This window comes from Sciurus carolinensis, chromosome 8 (genome assembly GCF_902686445.1).
Source record: "Sciurus carolinensis chromosome 8, mSciCar1.2, whole genome shotgun sequence".
Lineage (NCBI taxonomy): Eukaryota > Metazoa > Chordata > Mammalia > Rodentia > Sciuridae > Sciurus > Sciurus carolinensis.
In genome coordinates this window covers 131,055,768-131,074,059 of record NC_062220.1, presented here as the reverse complement: position 1 = coordinate 131,074,059, position 18,292 = coordinate 131,055,768, and the positions used below count along the sequence as shown (strand labels likewise).

Sequence of the window (18,292 nt, the reverse complement as noted above, 5' to 3'; positions counted from 1 at the left end):
GCAGACCGCCCGGTCCAGTTAAGATGCAGAGGGCGCGTCAGTAGGTCTGCGGGGGCCTGAGACTCTGCATTCTAACAGGCCCCCAGGGGACGTCGGGCCTCTGGTTCCGCAGCACAGTGAAGGCTTTGGGTGGCAAGGACCAGTCACAGGACCGTGTTCTAGCACATCTAGTAAAGGAACCTCAGCGCGCTTCCCCGTTGGCCCCTACGGATCAGCTTGGGTGTGTGGTGGCACACGCCTGTCATCCCAGCGGCTCGGGAGGCTGAGGCAGGAGGATCGCAAGTTCAAAGCCAGCCTCAGCAAAAGTGAGGCCCTAAGCAACTCAGCGAGACCCTGTGTCTAAATAAAATACAAAATAGGGCTGGGGAGGTGGCTCAGTGGTTAAGCACCCCTGAGTTCAATCCCAAGTACCAAAAAAAAAAAAAAAAATCCTGTATTTGTAGAACATGATTGTCCCTCGTTTTGTATTGTGACAACCGAGGCTAAAAGCAGCAGGGTGGCACTAGGACAGAACACGGCGGGGTGGCTGGGCTGGGGACTCTGAAGTCAGGGAGCTCTGCCCAAGCCTGACCGCAGCCACTCCTTGTGAGACCTTCAGCACGCTCCCGGCTCCTCTGTGCTGAGGGGTCCTCATCTGTGAAATGGGCACAGTGAGAGCGGAGAGTAAGTCACATGACCCGTGCAGAGCACTGAGCTCGGGGCTGGCCGGTGACGCCCTCACCAGCCTTTACTTGTATCATCCGCGGTCGCCCGCGTTTCTATCCCTGTGACCCAGTGGCCAGCGCAGGAAGATTCCGGGTGGAAGCAGTAAGATTTGGAAAGACATCACAGGTCACCTTCCGGAAAGGTTGCTCTTAGTCCCAGAAGGAAGCCGGGAGCCACAGCTGGTCCTGGGGGAGAGGATGTGATAAGCGGAGTGTTTGGGGGGCATATCGGGGCCGCGGGGTCCTGTCCTTCCGGGGTGATCCACGGACCTTCCCTTCATCCTTAAAGACAAATGACTATTGGAGGTAAATATTTGTTTCCCCCTTTTGCCCGAATCCCCCTCTGTATTTCCAGCGTCTGTGAAGACCGAGCGGGAGGGAACTATTGATGTTTTTGATTTGGGGGCTTCTCTTGGGGTTCCCTCTCAGGAACCTGTTTCACATCCCCCCTGACTTAGTGACTTCCGGGCTCGGCAGGTCACACTCTCGGTGCCGCCTCTTTGTATTCGCAGGATCGCTCAGGACACGCGAGGTCCCTGCAGAGCGTTCTTCCCTTTCTCTCCGTACATGAGCTTTTTTCTTCTCTCTTCCCCTGGGCGGGCCCAGAACTCCCGGGCTCAAGCGTAATCCTCCTGCCTCAGCCTCCCAAGTATCTGGGACCGCCGGCCTTCACCACCAGCTGGCATAGGTCTAAGCGTGTTTGAATGCCTGTCCCCTCCCCGGAGAGGGTGAACTCGGCAGGCAGGGATCTGAGCTGCTGGCTCACCTAGTGATCCCAGCGGCACCCTTGGATCTGACACCAAGCAGTTAATAGGTGCTCAGTTAATAGGTGTGGAATAAATGAAGCCCAGTAACATCCCTGGCTGTGCTAAGAGTGCAGGGATTTCGTTTTGTGGTCTTTCCAGGTGGCAAAATAAGCACAACATAAAATGTATCGATTTCACCACTTCGGAGCGCAGCAGTCGGGGGCATTTAAGACATGCGTCCTGTCGCCTGAGCCTCACCTCTGTCTAGTTTTGGAACATCTCATCGCCCTCAAAGGAAACCCCTGGGCCCACTCAGCCGTGCCCAGCCGCTCCCAGGCAGCCCCCGCTGCTGGCCGAGCGTGACCCCTCCGCTTCCTCTCTCTCCAGATTGGCCCGCCCTGGGCGTTTCGTGGAAATGGAATCAGTCCTGCGTGGCCTCTTGGGACTGGCCTCTGTGGCTCAGTGGTTCATCTGTATTGGGCCACGAGTCAGTTTTGAGAACTTTTTTTTTTTTTAAACAATGATGGACTAGAACCTTCTCCTACGCGCTCTAGAGAGCAGGTGGGTTGTTAAATATCCAGCAAGGTGGAGCCTGTCGTTGAACCCTGGGTCACTCGCCATCGCCATCCTGGAAGCATTCACTCCGCCGATGTCGGCAGGTGCTAGAAATCAGTGCGGGGCGGTGTTATTCGGGAGCTGGGTTACAGGCTCACCCCTGTATCGATCAGCACCCCCCGAAAAGCTGCCCCAGAGAGACACACACTGAATCTAGTGGGGCTCTGGCCGGGCCAGTGCTGTTTAGAAGTGGCCGGGTCCCGTCTCAGCAGAGTCCAGGCCTGAGGCATTGATCTCCTTCCAGCTGCAAGGCCCGCCCAGCCCCGGATGCAGGGACGTTGCTCCGAGGCCCGTGTCCTGGGCCCCTCAGGCTGGAGATGAGCCGGTGGCTCTAGCTCCTCCGGGTGGCTCCCTGGGCCAGGCGGCTTCACGGCGGGGGCGGGGGAGGGGGCGGCGCGTCTGTCCGACTGATGCACAGAAGCAGCTCCCAGATCCGCAACAGCTGTCAGAACCGCACAGCCCAGACCTGCGTCAGATCTTGGGGGATGGGACCGGCCATCTGTGCCGTCCCCAGCCCTGCGGGGGCTCCGAGGCTCCTGGCTCCAGAACCCCTGCCCGGCCACGGCAGTCTGAAGAGCAGTCAGCCAGGCTGGAACTGAGCTGCAGCTTTCGATTCCTGCCCTAGAACACACCATTTTCCGAGCCTGGCAAGCCTGCCCGCTCAGGTCAGCCCGTTCAGGCTTCATTGCTCATGCCCCAGACATGCCAAGCTCAGTGACTCCCAACCGAGGCACTCAGGCCGAAATCTTAGCTCCTCCATGCTGTGTGACCCAGGGCAGGTGCCTTAACTTCTCTGAACATCTGTTTCCTTGTCCACAACATGAGTATAAGGTCGGTTGTCAGCTTAACAGGAGATTATATAAAGGGCTTCACATAGTACTTGGCTTTTAGCAAGTGCTCAATGACTAGATGTATGGTTGGAGGGCTTTTATCTGGGAAGTTTGAGGGAGAAAGTTAACGATTAATCCCTCACTTCTGTACAGTGCTTTGGAATTAATTTGCGTAATAACTCTGCAGGAGCTTAATTGCAGCAGATATGGTTGGTGCCCATGGCAGTTTCCTTTTGCCGGGCGGGCGGATCCCCCAACTGCTGCCAGCGTGGACTGTTGTGGCTCACAGCTGCCATCTGTCATGGAGTATCATCCGGTGGAGGGTAGCCCCCTAGCCTGGGAGGTCACGTGTTCTGCATGGGGCGGGTCGGGGGATGCTGCTGACCGTGCTGAAACTGAGCAGCCCAGCCCCCACACCTCTCGGGGGTGCCCCAGCTCCCAGGCTGAGTCTAGACGTCCTGGCCCAGCCTCTCCCTGCCCCAGCCCGCTCCCTGCAGTTCCCAGCACGTTTCCTCCGGAGAGCACGTCCGTCGATCCTTTCCCGAGAACCCATGTCTTATTCTTTTACAAAAACAGAAAAACCCACCCTAAAATTCATACAGACACTCCAAGGACACCAGACAGCCAAAAACAGTAAGGAAAAGTAAGACCAGAACTGGAGGCCTCACCCATCTTGACGTCAAAACTTGCTGCAAAGCTACGGTTATCAAAACAGTGTGGCACAGGCCTAAAGAGAGCCCAGCAGCAAAGCCTCAAATCAAACCGTCTCAGCTAGAGGACCAAGACCCGTTCATGGGGGGAAAAGACCATCTTTGCAACAAAAGGGATCAGGCACACTGAATAGCTACTCGCAGAAGGATAAAGCCGGACCCCTCCCCTGACTACATACAAAAGTTAACTCAAGAAGCCTCAGAGAGCCGGGTGCCGTGGCGCACGCCTGTCATCCCAGCAGCTCGGGAGGCTGAGGCAGGAGGATCGAGAGTTCAAAGCCAGCCTCAGAAACGTAGCGAGGTCCTAAGCAACTCAGTGAGACCCTGGCTGTTAGCACAAAAAGACCGGGCGGGATGCGCGCCTCACGAATCATCTCAGCTGTTTATTCAGGACCATCACACCGGAGCTGGGGACGCGGGGATGAAATGGCGTTGGTGGACCCCTTTTCCTGGTGGAAAATGAGCCACTGAACAAAGAAAGGGGTGGGGTTTATGTAGGTTATTTTGGGGGTGGTCTAGTGAGCAGATCCGTTTTCTTGGGCACTCAGGAATTTGGGGTCTCTTCATCAGTGAAAGTGTCAGTTTGAAGGATTAGGAATCTGACCTTCTGGGTCGCGGGTCTGCAGACAGCGTCTAGAGAGGATCTGATTTTGAAGGGGATTACTGCCTTTTAGACATGTCACTTTAGGAGTAATAAAATACCTTCTCCCTGTCTGCAGTCGGCCTCCGGAAAACCTCCGTCTCAGGAGCTGAAGGCTGTCTGTACCTGGTCTTCTTTTTTGGTCCCTCTTCCCAGTTCACATTATCTTGGGGATTTTTCATTTTCCATATCTATACTGTCTCTAAATAAAAGCTAAAAAGGGCTGGGGATGTGGCTCAGTGGTTAAGCACCCCTGGGATTGACCCCCAGTACAAAAAAAAAAAAAAAGAAGAAGAAGATATTCAGAGGGCCGGTGAGCCTGTGTTGCTCGATGTTATAGAAATGCAAATCAAAACCACAATGAGCTGCCATTATCAACCGTAGAAAATAACAGGTATGGGCCAGCATGTGCAGATACCGGAAGCTCTGCACGCGACCAGTGGGAGTACAAAATGACGCGGTCACTGCGGAAGACAGCACAGTAACTCCTCAGAAATTTAAACACTGAAGTACCATTTTTGGGGGGGACGGGTCCTGGGGGTTGAACTCAGGGGCACTTGACCACTGAGCCACGCCCCCAACCTTGTTTGGTGGTTTATTTAGAGACAGGGTCTCACTTTTGCTGAGGCTGGCTTTGAACCTGCGATCCTCCTGCCTCAGCCTCCCCAGCAGCTGGGATGACAGGCATGTACCACCGCGCAGACCATTTTATCCAGGAGTTCTACTCCTAGGTATGCACCCAAAAGAAGTGAAGCAAGACCCACACAGATCCTGTCTAGTCACGTCAGCAGGATTCACAACAACCAAGAGGTGGAAGCAACGCCAGTCTCTGTCAACTGGCAAATGGACAAGCAGGCTGGAATGTTATAGAATATCACAGTGGAATATTATTTAGTCTTCAAAAAGGAACGAAATTCTTGGGGTGTGACTCAGCGGTAGAGCACTTGCCTAGCATGTTTTGAGGTCCATCCCCAGCACCCCCCCACACACACACACAAACAAAAGAGGCATGAAATTCTAACAACTGTGATGCGGATGAAGCTTGAAGACACAAAAGAACAGATATTATGTGATTCCTCTGATCCAAGGTTGCTGGGATTGTCGAATCCATAGACATAAAGTGGAAGGGTAGCCAGTTCAGTGGTACATACCTCTAATCCCAGCAGCTTGGGAGGCTGAGACAGGAGGATTGGGAGTTCAAAGCCAGTCTCAGCAACTGAGCAAGGCCCTAAGCAATTCAGTGAGACCCTGTCTCTAAATAAAATATAAAAAAGGGGCTGGGGAGGTGGCTCAGTGGTTAAGCACCCCTGGGTTCAATCCCCAGTACCAAAAAGAAAAGAAAAGAGAGAGAGAGAAAGAAAGTAGGGTGGAAACCAGCAACTGGGCAGAGGGAGAAGAGGGAGCTCGTGTTTAATGGGAACAGAGTTCCAGTTGGGAGATATGGAAGAGTTCTGGAGATGGACGGTAGTGATGGACATGCCACAACTCGAATGTCCTTACTGCCACAGAACCGTGTGCTTAAAATGGTTAAAATGGCAAATTTTATGTTACATCAATACCAGAGAGGGAGAAAAAGGAATCCCCATTTCAGTTCTGCTTCAAGGGAACCTGACCCTTAATTCTTATATCCAGTGCACAGGAGAGTAAACAGAGGCACAGGGAGACCTGTGTTTTTCTTATCCAGTGGGGATGACAATAGTCCCCACCTCCAGGGGTTATTCTGAGAACTAAATCAAACAATAAGGGTTATAGCCAAGCGTGGTGGCGCACACCTATAATCCCAGCAACTTGGGAGGCTGAGGCAGGAGGATCTTAAGTTTGAGGCTAGCCTCCCCAAGTTAGCGAGAACCTGAGCAACTTAGTGAGAACCTGTCTCAAAATAAAAATGAAAAGCACTGGGGGTGTGACTCAGTGGTTAAGCGCTCCTGGATTCAATCCCTGGTACCCCCCCTCACAAAAAAAAGAATCAGAAAAAGAAATGAGGCAGGTAAAGACCCGAGGAATACTATTACCTATGAAGATGTGAGGGAAAGAGACTCGGTGGCCTCAACTGAGTCACGGTTGAACGGTGGCAGGACAGACAGTAGGAGCAGAGTTATTCTGTTACCTACATAGTTTTATATCCCTGAAATATTTCAGATTAAAACGTTTTTATGAAATCATTATAGCCAAGGGGAAGCCACGGAAGGGTCTGAAGAGGCAGTAGCCTTTCGTCAGGGGCTGGTGGGGACACAGGACTTTGAGGCAGACAGGGGAGGATGAGCCTTGGCTGGGTGGCTCCGTGGTTATGACTGTGGACGAGTCACGTGACGCCGGGCCTCAGTGGTCTTGTCTGTAAAGCGATGAGGACACGCTGGTTTTCATGGAGCCGATGCGCAGACTGAGCGCACAGCCGAGACCAGGTGGCGCCGAGCAGCCAGCGGTGCTGGTAGACGGGACTCCCCTCTAGCGCCAGCCTCCGAGCTCAGCCTCCGAGCTCAGCCTCCGAGCTCAGCCTCCGAACTCAGCAGCACTGCCCCAGCCAGTCGCCCTTCTAGCCCCATTGTCGCCAAAGAGTGGGGCTTCAGTTACTCACAAAATCTCTGATTTCTCCTCTTTTCTAGCAGTTCCCAAGCAGAACAAATTCCCTGCACTTGACCGGGCGCCGGGGCGCACGCCTGGCATCCCAGCAGCTCGGGAGGCTGAATCAGGAGGCTCGTGAGTTCAAAGCCAGCCTCAGCAATTTAGCGAGGCCCTAAATAACTCAGCGCGACCCTGTCTTTAAATAAAATATAGGAAGAGGGCTGGGGATGTGGCTCAGTGGCTAAGCACCCCGGGGGGTTCAATCCTTGGTACTTAAAAAAAAATTTTTCTCTGCACTTGCGACATGAGCACACCAGCTACTCTTCACTAAGGTCCGCGGAGCAACTTGTGTTAACAATCACAGCAGTATTGTATTTAGATCTCTGTCTTCCTCTCCCTCCCGCCTTCCCTCTCTCTCTGGGTACTGGGATGGAACCCAAGGGTATCTAACCCTGAGCCACATCCCCAGCCCTGTTCATTTTTCATTTTGAAACAGGGTCTTCCTGAGTTACTGAGACTGGCCTCGAACTTGTGATCCTCCCACCTCAGCCTCTCGAGTCACCGGGATTACGGGCACACAGAGACCTCTCTTTTTCTACAGCCTGTTTCAGACACGGATCAAATTTGCTGTCCTGTTGCTCATACAACCTCTCTGCTCTTTATGCCCTTGACACCCAGACTTTTTTCAAAGTCTGATAGAAATGAGCGTTACCTATTGAATGTCCTTCCCCCTGTGAGATCGTGGGGGTGGAACACACCTGGCTGTGAGTGCTGTCCCCTCAGGCACCACCACGGGGCTGGCAGACAGTGGGGATTTCGTATTTGGGAACGAAGAGTTTGAAGGAGGCAGGTAATTTTGCCTCTCGGTCCCAGATGAAGAAACTGCTGTTCAGAGTGACCAGGTGTGAAGGTGTGAATCTCACGAGTGGGATCTGTGGGGGCTCAAGTCCAAGGCCTCACAGGTCCTGGCAAGTGGGGCAAAGGGCCAAGCGAGAGGAAGGCAGAACGTGTGTAAGGATAAGGGGCAAAAGACCCTCAGGGCTGGAGATCACCTGCAGAAGAGGAGACTGGGGTCACAGTGGAGTGTGTGTCCCGTCCGCAGGGCCACCACCGCCACGGTCTAGCCACATGCAGGCGTGTGAGCTGCGATGACCAGATAGCCTTCCATCTGGGAATCTGACTTTGAATGTAAATTCTCTCAATTAAAAAGTATTAGCATCCACTTTATATTTAAAAAAAAAAAACTGAAAGAAACTTTCTGTGGGCCTCTCGTGAGCCTTAGGTGACCGGCTTGTTGCTTGTGTTACAAAGACACAGGTGAGTCCAGATTCCGGAAGAAAGATATGATCGTGCAGGGCTTATCAGCAGCTTGGCCAGAGCCACGCTGGTGTGTGACTGGATCCCTGAGCTCACGCCGCCCGGCGTCTGTGTTAGTCTGTGCCAGTGTCCCCGGGATGTCCACCAACTAGGAAATTGCCTGGGACACTTCCCCAGAAGGTGTCCTGTCCGGGAAGCGACGTATGACTGAACTGTCCTGCTCGACAGCATTCAGGTCTCGGACAAAGATAACCCCCTTCACACAGCCACCCCGGCCTTGTGCAGTGCCCAGCCTGGCCAACCGCAGGGCCGGCCCTGGTACAATCCCTCTCCAGGTGGCCACTCTTCTTCACCTCGCCCTCCTGGATAGAAAAGCCAGTTCCCTCCCATTCAACTCTCCAAATCATGCCAGAAAAGCACTTCACCTGTCTTGGGCATGAGAGCCACGTGGCGAGGCCACCGAGGAGGCGTTCCAGCCATGGTGATCCGGTTTGCTCTTCTCTCCAGGGTGGTGAAATTCCGTCGCACGGGCGAGAGCGCGAGGTCGGAGGACGACGCGGCTTCGGGAGAGCATGAGGTCCAGATCGAGGGGGTGTGCGTGGGCCTAGAGGCCGTGGAGCTGGACGACGGGGCGGCCGTGCCCAAGGAATTCGCCAATCCAACGGACGGTGAGCAGGCTCTGCAGCCGGGGCGTCGGGCTGGGCCACGGTCGGGGCCCCGAGGCGCCAGGGTCGCCTCCCTTTCAGAATGTTCTCGCGAAGGGGCAGTTGGGGGGCACTGAGGGCCCAGGTGCGACGCGGGGAGTGAGGCCGTGTCTGCAAGGCTCCCCAGCAGGCAGGGTCACGTCACAGTCCCCGCCAGGCACCACTGCATGGCGCTGGGCTGAGGAGGGCAGCAAAGAGGGGCAGTGGTGACGGTGGTGATGGCGGTGATGGGGATGGTGGTGGTGGTGATGGTGATGGTGGTGATGGTGGTGGTGGTGGTGATGGTGGTGATGGTGATGGTGGTGGTGGTGGTGGTGGTGGTGATGGTGGTGGTGATGGTGGTGGTGGTGGTGATGGTGGTAGTGATGGTGGTGGTGGTGGTGATGGTGGTGATGGTGATGGTGGTGGTGGTGGTGGTGGTGGTGATGGTGGTGATGGTGATGGTGGTGATGGTGGTGGTGATGGTGATGGTGGTGGTGGTGGTGGTGGTGGTGATGGTGGTGATGGTGATGGTGGTGATGGTGGTGGTGATGGTGATGGTGGTGGTGATGGTGGTGGTGGTGGTGGTGGTGGTGATGGTGGTGATGGTGATGGTGGTGGTGATGGTGGTGGTGGTGGTGATGGTGGTGATGGTGGTGGTGATGGTGATGGTGGTGATGGTGGTGGTGATGGTGATGGTGGTGGTGATGGTGATGGTGGTGGTGATGGTGATGGCGGTGATGGTGGTGGTGATGGTGATGGTGGTGGTGATGGTGGTGATGGTGATGGTGGTGGTGGTGGTGATGGAGATGGTGGTGGTGATGGAGATGGTGGTGATGGTGGTGATGGTGATGATGGTGATGGTGATGGTGGTGATGATGGTGGTGATGGTGGTGATGGTGATGGTGGTGATGGTGGTGGTGATGGTGATGGTGGTGGTGATGGTGATGGTGGGGATGGTGGTGATGATGGTGGTGATGGTGATGGTGGTGGTGGTGGTGATGGTGGTGATGGTGATGGTGGTGGTGGTGGTGGTGATGATTGTGGTGGTGATGGTGGTGATGATGGTGGTGATGGTGATGGTGATGATGGTGATGGTGATGGTGGTGATGGTGGTGATGATGGTGGTGGTGATGGTGGTGATGGTGATGGTGGTGGTGGTGATGGTGGTGGTGGTGGTGGTGGTGGTGATGGTGGTGATGGTGATGGTGGTGGTGGTGATGGTGATGGTGATAGTGGTGATGGTGGTGATGGTGGTGATGATGGTGGTGATGGTGGTGGTGGTGATGATGGTGATGGTGATGGTGGTGATGGTGGTGATGGTGATGGTGGTGATGGTGGTGGTGATGGTGATGGTGGTGGTGGTGGTGGTGATGGTGGTGGTGATGGTGGTGGTGATGGTGGTGATGGTGATGGTGGTGATGGTGATGGTGGTGATGGTGGTGGTGGTGATGATGGTGATGGTGATGGTGGTGATGGTGATGGTGATGGTGATGGTGGTGGTGGTGATGGTGATGGTGGTGGTGGTGGTGGTGATGGTGGTGGTGATGGTGGTGGTGATGGTGGTGATGGTGATGGTGGTGGTGATGGTGGTGGTGGAGGTGGTGGTGATGGTGGTGATGGTGATGGTGGTGGTGATGGTGGTGATGGTGGTGGTGATGGTGGTGATGGTGATGGTGGTGATGGTGATGGTGGTGATGGTGGTGGTGGTGATGATGGTGATGGTGATGGTGGTGATGGTGATGGTGATGGTGATGGTGGTGGTGGTGATGGTGATGGTGGTGGTGGTGGTGGTGATGGTGGTGGTGATGGTGGTGGTGATGGTGGTGATGGTGATGGTGGTGGTGATGGTGGTGGTGGAGGTGGTGGTGATGGTGGTGATGGTGATGGTGGTGGTGATGGTGGTGATGGTGGTGATGATGGTGGTGATGGTGATGGTGGTGATGGTGGTGGTGGTGATGATGGTGATGGTGATGGTGGTGATGGTGATGGTGGTGATGGTGGTGATGATGGTGGTGATGGTGGTGGTGATGGTGGTGATGATGGTGGTGATGGTGGTGGTAATGGTGGTGATGATGGTGGTGATGGTGGTGGTAATGGTGGTGATAGTGGTGGTGATGGTGATGATGGTGATGGTGATGGTGGTGATGATGGTGGTGATGGTGGTGGTGATGGTGGTGATGATGGTGGTGATGGTGGTGGTAATGGTGGTGATGGTGGTGGTGGTGGTGATGGTGATGGTGGTGGTGGTGATGGTGATGGTGATAGTGGTGATGGTGGTGATGATGGTGGTGATGGTGGTGGTGGTGGTGATGGTGATGGTGGTGGTGGTGGTGCTGATGGCGACAGTAGTTGTCACTGGCTGAGGACCTACTCCGTGCCCGTCCTGCTGAGAGCACTCTGCATGGATTTCCCGTTCAGCCCTCATAACAGGCGCAGTCGGCACCGCCTCCCCCATCTTCCCACCATCCTCCCCATCCTTCAGGCAAGGAAACTGAAGCCCAGAAGGGTTCAGCATCTTCCCCGGGACTGCCAGCTAGGAATGAGCCAAGCTGGATTGGTGCCCAGGCCATCTGGCCTCACAGCCCCGTGACCTTGTGCAGCCTCTGAACAGAGGATGGTCAAATAAGAGACCCAAGAAGGAATGCGGGACCTGGTGTGGACTCCCGTCTCCACCTGGTGCCCCATGCTTTCCTAAGATCCCCAGATTCCCCCACAGGAGGGCGAGTAACCGAACCCAGGGCCCGTTCCCAGCAGATCTCAGGAGGCAGCGACGAGGGACCGAGAGCAGAGGCCACATCCCCGAGCTGATCTGGCTCACCTCCCAGCGCTGCCACACACTAGCATGCAACCGGGGCGAGTCCCCGCCCCCTCCGATGGGGCTATGGTGCTGTCATTCATAGGGTTGTCATGGGAACTTGATGACATGACTCACAGTAACTTTTTGATGCAGCACCTGGCACGCAGGCTGCTCTCAGCAAACACCCCACGTTAGTATTGTTCCTGTTATTGATTACGGGCTGGGGACAAAGCTCAGCAGGAGACCCCCTGCCTGGAGTGCACAAGGCCGAGCTCGGTCCCCAGTACTGAAAAAAAAAAAATGGCGATGTCATTAGACTCACTCTAATAGGTTTCCTGGGGAACCTAGAACCTGCGGTGTGAAAAACACCAGATCACACTTTTGGAGAAAATTACGATCAGCCTAAGAGGCTCGTGGTTGAAATTCCAAAAAAGACGAGGGCTCCCGGCAGGGACTGAGGACACCCTAGGGGCGGTGCCCACTGGGGGCCACTCAGCATCCTTCTTCAGTACGTTTAGGTTTTAATGAACTTTATTTGGAAATCATTTTAGATTTGCAAAAAAAAAAAGTGCAACAAGAGTGTGTTAGTCAACTCTCTGTTACCTCAACAAAATAACCGGGATGTTTATGTAAAAAGAGTCAAGATTTATTGTGGCTCATCGACCCAGAGGTCACAGTCTGTGATTGAGGGGCCTGGTCTCTTGGGGCCTGTGGCCAGGCAGCACCTCAGGGGGAGCAAGCTGCTCCCATCTTGGCAGGCAGGAAGGGCAGAAGGTAGAGCAGGAAGGGGCTGAGCCCCAGCTTCCCCTTCAAGGACATTCCTCAGTGACCTCACTTCCTCTGACTAGGTGGAGACCTCCAGAGAGGTTCCACATCTCCTGGTAGCGCCATGGCTGGGGACTGAGCCTTATTTAGCACATGGGCCTTTGGGGACAGTCTAGATCCAAACTGTAGCAGAGGGTAGAGAGAGATGCCACCTACCCTTCACCCAGCCTGTGCGAAGGGCAGCACTTTACCTGATCATGATGCATCTTCAGAACTGAGAAATTAGGCTGAGGCAGGAGGATCTCAAGTTCAAAGCCAGCCTCAGCAAAAGCGAGGCGCTAAGCAACTCAGGGAGACCCTGTCTCTAAATAAAATTCCAAATAGGGCTGGGGAGGTGGCTCAGGGGTCCAGTGCCCCTGAGTTCAAACCCTGGTACCCCTCCCCTCCATACAAAAAGAAAGAAAGAAAGGACTGAGAACTTAGCACTGGTGCGTCTCTGTGACCACACTTCCTTCAGATTCCCAGCCTTCTCTAGTCGACTCGTCCCAGGACTTGGCTCAGCAAGCCAACTTGGGTTTAATCGTTGGGTACTCTTCAAAATATTTATTAGCTCATAACTTATGCTTTTTCCTCCCCTTTCTGAATGCAAAAATAACATGTGTTTTTTGGGAAAGCATTCAGATGTTCTAGAAATGTCCAAAGTAGGAAAGTGAGCGTGGTTCTCAAAGAGGACACTGTGAACAGCGGGTGAAGGTCCCCTCCTGGCACTACGTGCACATGCGCACAGGCACCCGGCGCGCACAGGGGAACCTAATTTTATCACAAAGCAGCTCTTCCCGTGCACACTTCTCCACAGCTCGCATTTTCCCTTAACAATAGAGAGTGGACGTCTTTCCACCTCAGTGCAGATGGAACTCTGCTTTTAAAAAGCCATTTGGGCTGGTGATGGAGCTCAGTGGTAGCATGTGGGAGGTCCTGGATTCTGTCCCCAGCTCCTGGAAAAAATGCAAAATAAAAGCATTGATTTCTTCCTGTGTAAGTAATAAATTAAAAAAAGGAAGAAAGTGAAGGGGTCTTATGATTCTCCCCTGCCTCTATCTGAAGATGACAAAAATAAAACCCTAAATTAAAGTCATCTATAGATATAGATAGATATAGACATATAAACATATCTCTATATTTATCTATAAATATTATGTTGTCCAGCTTGTTTTTAAAAATTAACAGACCAGGCACGGTGACACATGCCTATAATCCCAGTGACTTGGGAGGCTAAGAAAGGAGGCTCACACGTTCAAGGCCAGCCTCAGCAACTTAGATCCTACCTCAAAATAAAAAGCGTGAGGATGTAGCTCAGTGGTAGAGGACCCCTGGGTTTCATTCCCAGTACCTCAAAAAAAAAAATTAATATGTACATCTTTCTTTATACATTCTTTTTAACAGGTCATATTTCATAGCGTGAACATTTAATAATTGCATATGATCTATAATAATTTATTTAACCAGCCCTCTGCTGGTAGGACATTCTGGGTTTCTAGTTTTCCCTGCCATGAATAATATCGCAATAGCAAGACATTTTTCCACAACGTCTGGCATTTTTTCTGCTAGGGAAAGTTCTAGAAGCAGCATGTGCTGTGATTGACTAGCTTGGCTCAGGACCAAGCAAGGTGCACTGATCCGTCTTTCCCTTCTCCCTCCCAGATACTTTCATGGTGGAAGATGCGGTGGAAGCTATCGGGTTTGGAAAATTTCAGTGGAAGCTGTCCGTACTCACCGGCCTGGCTTGGGCAAGTATTGGGGGGCGGGGGCAGGAGGCTCACCTGCGCCTCCAAGAACCCCCACATTGCTCATGGCGGTTCCCATGATCTATAAGGAGGGACAGAATTCCCCCCTTGCATAGTCTTTGCCTGAGTGCCCGTTAGTGAGGCTTCTGTGGGGTGGTGAATAGGGACCATCCCGCTCTGTGCCAGGGAGGCGATGGGTGTGGCTGTTGATCGCCCCGCCCCCAGGAGGGAGCTGAAGCTCCCAGCTAATTAGATGGCTCTCCGCCCTTGGGGCTTCAGGGCTACTAGGAGATGGTGGCGTCTGCTGTGATCGCTTCCTAGAAAAACAGGCACAAATAAAATTGGCTTTCTGCGCTGGGGATGTAGCTTGGTGGCAGATCATCACTTGCTAGCTGTGCAGAAGGCCCTGGGTTTGACCCCCTGTACTGCCAAAAAAGAAAAAAAGAAGCCTTTTGCTTCAAAGTGTTCACACTCCCTTGCTAAAATCCCCTCCATAGCTGTGGCAAAGAGAGCAGCTAGGCCTTTAACCCAGCTGCAGTTGGTTTTTTGAGATGCCAATCAAACTACATATTTTTTCCAAACCGGTGGTTAATTTCCCTGCATTATTTCTCCCACTAATTTGAAAAGCAGCTTTGTTGAACGCCATGGTCCTATAGTTGTACAAGTCTGCTTGAAAACTCTATTTCTTATTATTCTGGTTGCCTAGTCCTGAAAATTTACCAAGATATTTAATTGCTGGGGCCTCGAGTATGTTTTAATATATGAAAAGGTCACACTTGTTAAATAGACAGAATTCTACACGAACCAAATGACCTAGGGACCAGAGACAAGCTAATCTTTTAAGTGCATCAAAGAGAAAAGATGGTTGTCTCTCTACCTCACTGGAGATGTTTTTCTCAAGCCGTGTGGTGGTGCGGGCCTGTCATCCCAGCGGCTCGGGAGGCTGAGGCAGGAGGATCGCGAGTTCAGAGCCAGCCTCCGCAACTAAGCGAAGCCCTGAGCAACCCCCTCTCCAATAAAATATAAAAAGGGGCTGGGGATGTGGCCCAGTGGTTAAGCGCCCCTGGGTTCAATCCCTGGTACCAAAAAAAGAAGTTTTTCTCAGATTTTAGAAATAGGACATTGTCTCGTTTCGCCTGGGGAGTGCCTGTATTTTTTTAAATGCGGGGAAGCGCACGCAGCGTGGTAAGTGACGGCGGTCAGTTCACCACGGTAACGCACTGGCGCAACCGCCCGGGCTCTCTGCGGGTCTGGGCAGGCGGTGGCGCGGTTTGCCGCCTGCTCTCTGGGGTCAGCGCCAGCAGCCTCCTGGCCTCACGGTGTCTCCTTGCTCTCTGCAGATGGCCGACGCCATGGAGATGATGATCCTGAGCATCCTGGCGCCCCAGCTGCACTGCGAGTGGCGGCTCCCCAGCTGGCAGGTGGCCTTGCTGACCTCGGTAGGCAGCCCAGAGGCCCTCTCTCCCGGGGTGGTCGTGCCCAGCTCTGCTCCCCTGGGTGCCCTGTGGGATGTCCCCGCTCCTGCTGCTCAAGGCTCAGCAGAGAAGAATCAAGCGCTGGGCTCCATCCACCTGGGGCCCCCCACGTGCTGCTCAGTCGTGGAGGACTTGGAACCCGCCTGGGCAGTCGCTTCAACCCTGCAAACCTCGCTCTCCTGACGGCGAGCGAGGGTCTCCTGGAGGGTGGGGCGGAACCTTCTAGAAGGGAAGGGACTGCTGGACCAGAGGAGCGGGTGATAACGAGGATCCCAGGAGCTAGTGCCTCCGGGGCACTTCCTGTGAAGTGGGCTTGAGCGACGTTGTACTGAACGCTGCCTAGTGTACTTCCTGCCCTTCAGCCCTTATAACACTGAGGAAAACGAGGCTCGCGGACTCGCAGACGGTCAGCCACGTACTCAGGGCCCCGTGGCCTGGCTAGTGGCAGAGAGCAATTTCTTACTGCGAATCCATCCCAGAATGCTGCTTGGGTGTTTTGGATTTCTCTTTTTTTGGTACTGGCTGTTGAATCCAGGGGTGCTTAACCACTGAACCACATCCCCAGCCCTTTTTTATGTTTTATTTCGAGACAGGGTCTCACCGAGTTGCTGAGGGCCTCGCTACGTGGCTGAGGCTGGCTTTGAACTCACGATCCTCCTGTCTCAGCCTCCCCAGCTGCTAGGAGCTTGTTTTGTTTTCAGTACCAGGGATTGAACCCCAAGGGTGCTTAACCACTGAGCAACATCCCCAGCCCCTCCCTTTTTTTTGAGACAGGGTCTCGCTAAGTTGCTGAGGCTGGCCTCCTTACTATCCTCCTGCCCCAGCCTCCCGAGCCACTGGGATTACAGGCGTGCAGCACCACGCCTGGCTTGCTTGGGCATTTTAATTCTTCTTATTATCTTTTATAGATAACTTTTGGAATGGCCTGAGTTCCTGCCACAGCCAGGCCTGGCCTGATATTAGCAATAAAGTCATGTTGCTCAGTGGGAGGAACTTCACAGCATCCACCTCTGTTTTTGTGGGGAACGACTTTATGGTCCACAATATAGAGGCCTGTTTTTCTGCAGGTGGGCAACAAAATACATCACCGGGCCTGGAGCAGGGCAAGGGGACAGCACGTGGCAGTTCTCCTGTTCCTGGTTCCCGCAGGCCCTGCTGGGAGAATCAGCGCAGGCCTCTGCTTCTTCGGGGCAGGGTTTTTCTGGTCTTGTCGTTGGTTTATTTTTTTCTTTGATCTGCTTTCTTTGATCTATGCTCGGGCCGTCATGGGTTTAGAAACAACCGCAGTTTATTGAGCACTTATTAGGCGCCGGGCTCTGTCCACTTTCTCTTTGACCCCCTGCCTCCTATGGAAGAGATACTATCATGGCCCCCATTTCTATAGATAAGGAAAATAAGGCTTAGAACAGTGGGTTGACTTGCTCCAGGTCACATGACCCAGGGCCATAACACTCTCTCTTCCACAGGACAGAGGGGGTCAAAGAGAAATTGGACAGAGCCCGGTGCCTAATAAGTGCTCAATAAATTGAGGTTGTTAATAAACCAGTGAGGGCCTGAGCACAGCAGGCCAGGCCTGGCGGACTCAGAGGCCCTGTTCTCAGCCACTGCCCCTGACTACTGTCTTGTGAGATGGAGTTGGAACCCGGGGGTTAGGTAGACCCAGAGCGCCCCCCACCACAAGTGTTCGGTGGGAAAGTTAGAGCCACATGGTCAGAGGCCGTCTGACTGCTGCTTACGTGAAAAGGGTACACCCTGCCTGTCGTTGTTGCCACAAGAAATACTAGACACAGTGGCACACACCTGTCATCCCAGCGGCTTGGGAGGCTGAGGCAGGAGGATTGCGAGTTCAAAGCCAGCCTCAGCAAGAGGGAGGCCCTCAGCAACTCAGCAAGACCCTGTCTCTAAATAAATACAAAATAGGGTTGGGAAGGTGGCTCAGTGGTCAAGGGCCCCTGAGTTCAGTCCTGGTACCAAAAAAAAAAAAAAAGAGAGAGAGAGAGAGAGAGAGAGATACTGGAGTTGGGAGTAACGCCAGATAATGGCTGGCCAGGAAGGGCTAGGGATGTCGCTCAGTGGTAGAGCACTTGCCTAGCATGCACCCAGCCCCGGGTTCCATCCCAGCACTGCAAAAAATAATAAAGTTGAAAGGTCATAGGTTGCAGATTTGATATCATTTCCAGCATATCGAAATCTAAAAAATTTAAATAAAATTATCACATTACTATTTTAAAATCTATCCAGGGGAATTGAAATACTTATCTGATAGCCACCATCATTTGTTTTAAAATAGCATAAAGAAGCCAAGCCAGGTGGTACAGGCCTGTAATCCCAGCCTCTCAGGAGGCTGAGGCAGGAGGATCCCAAGTTCAAGGCCAGCCTCAGCAATTTCGTGAGATTCTGTCTCAAAGTAAAACATATTTAAAAAGGGCTTAGGGGTGTAGCTCAGTGGTGAAGCACCCCAGTACAAAAAAACCCAAAAGCAAACAAAAGCCAGGTGCGGTGACACAGGCCTTGACGTCACCCCAGCGCCTCCGGAGGCTGAGGCAGGAGGATCATGAGTTCAAAGCCAGCCTCAGCAAAAGTGAGGTGCTAAGCAACTCAGTGAGACCCTGTCTCTAAATAAAATACAAAAAAGGGCTGGGGGTGTGGCTCAGTGGCCGA

The 18,292-nt window shown here is 53.2% G+C and overlaps 1 protein-coding gene across 2 annotated transcripts in view; it reads left to right on the top strand.

Annotated features, from left to right (window-relative positions):
- Svop (SV2 related protein) overlaps window positions 1–18,292 on the top strand; it is an 88,268-nt gene that overhangs the window by 11,148 nt on the left and 58,828 nt on the right. For both annotated transcript variants that reach the window (XM_047562383.1, XM_047562384.1), the window contains exons 2-4: window positions 8,632–8,792; window positions 14,074–14,159; window positions 15,497–15,595. In XM_047562383.1, coding sequence (XP_047418339.1) covers window positions 8,632–8,792; window positions 14,074–14,159; window positions 15,497–15,595 — 346 coding nt within the window. The remainder of the gene's footprint in view (window positions 1–8,631; window positions 8,793–14,073; window positions 14,160–15,496; window positions 15,596–18,292) is intronic.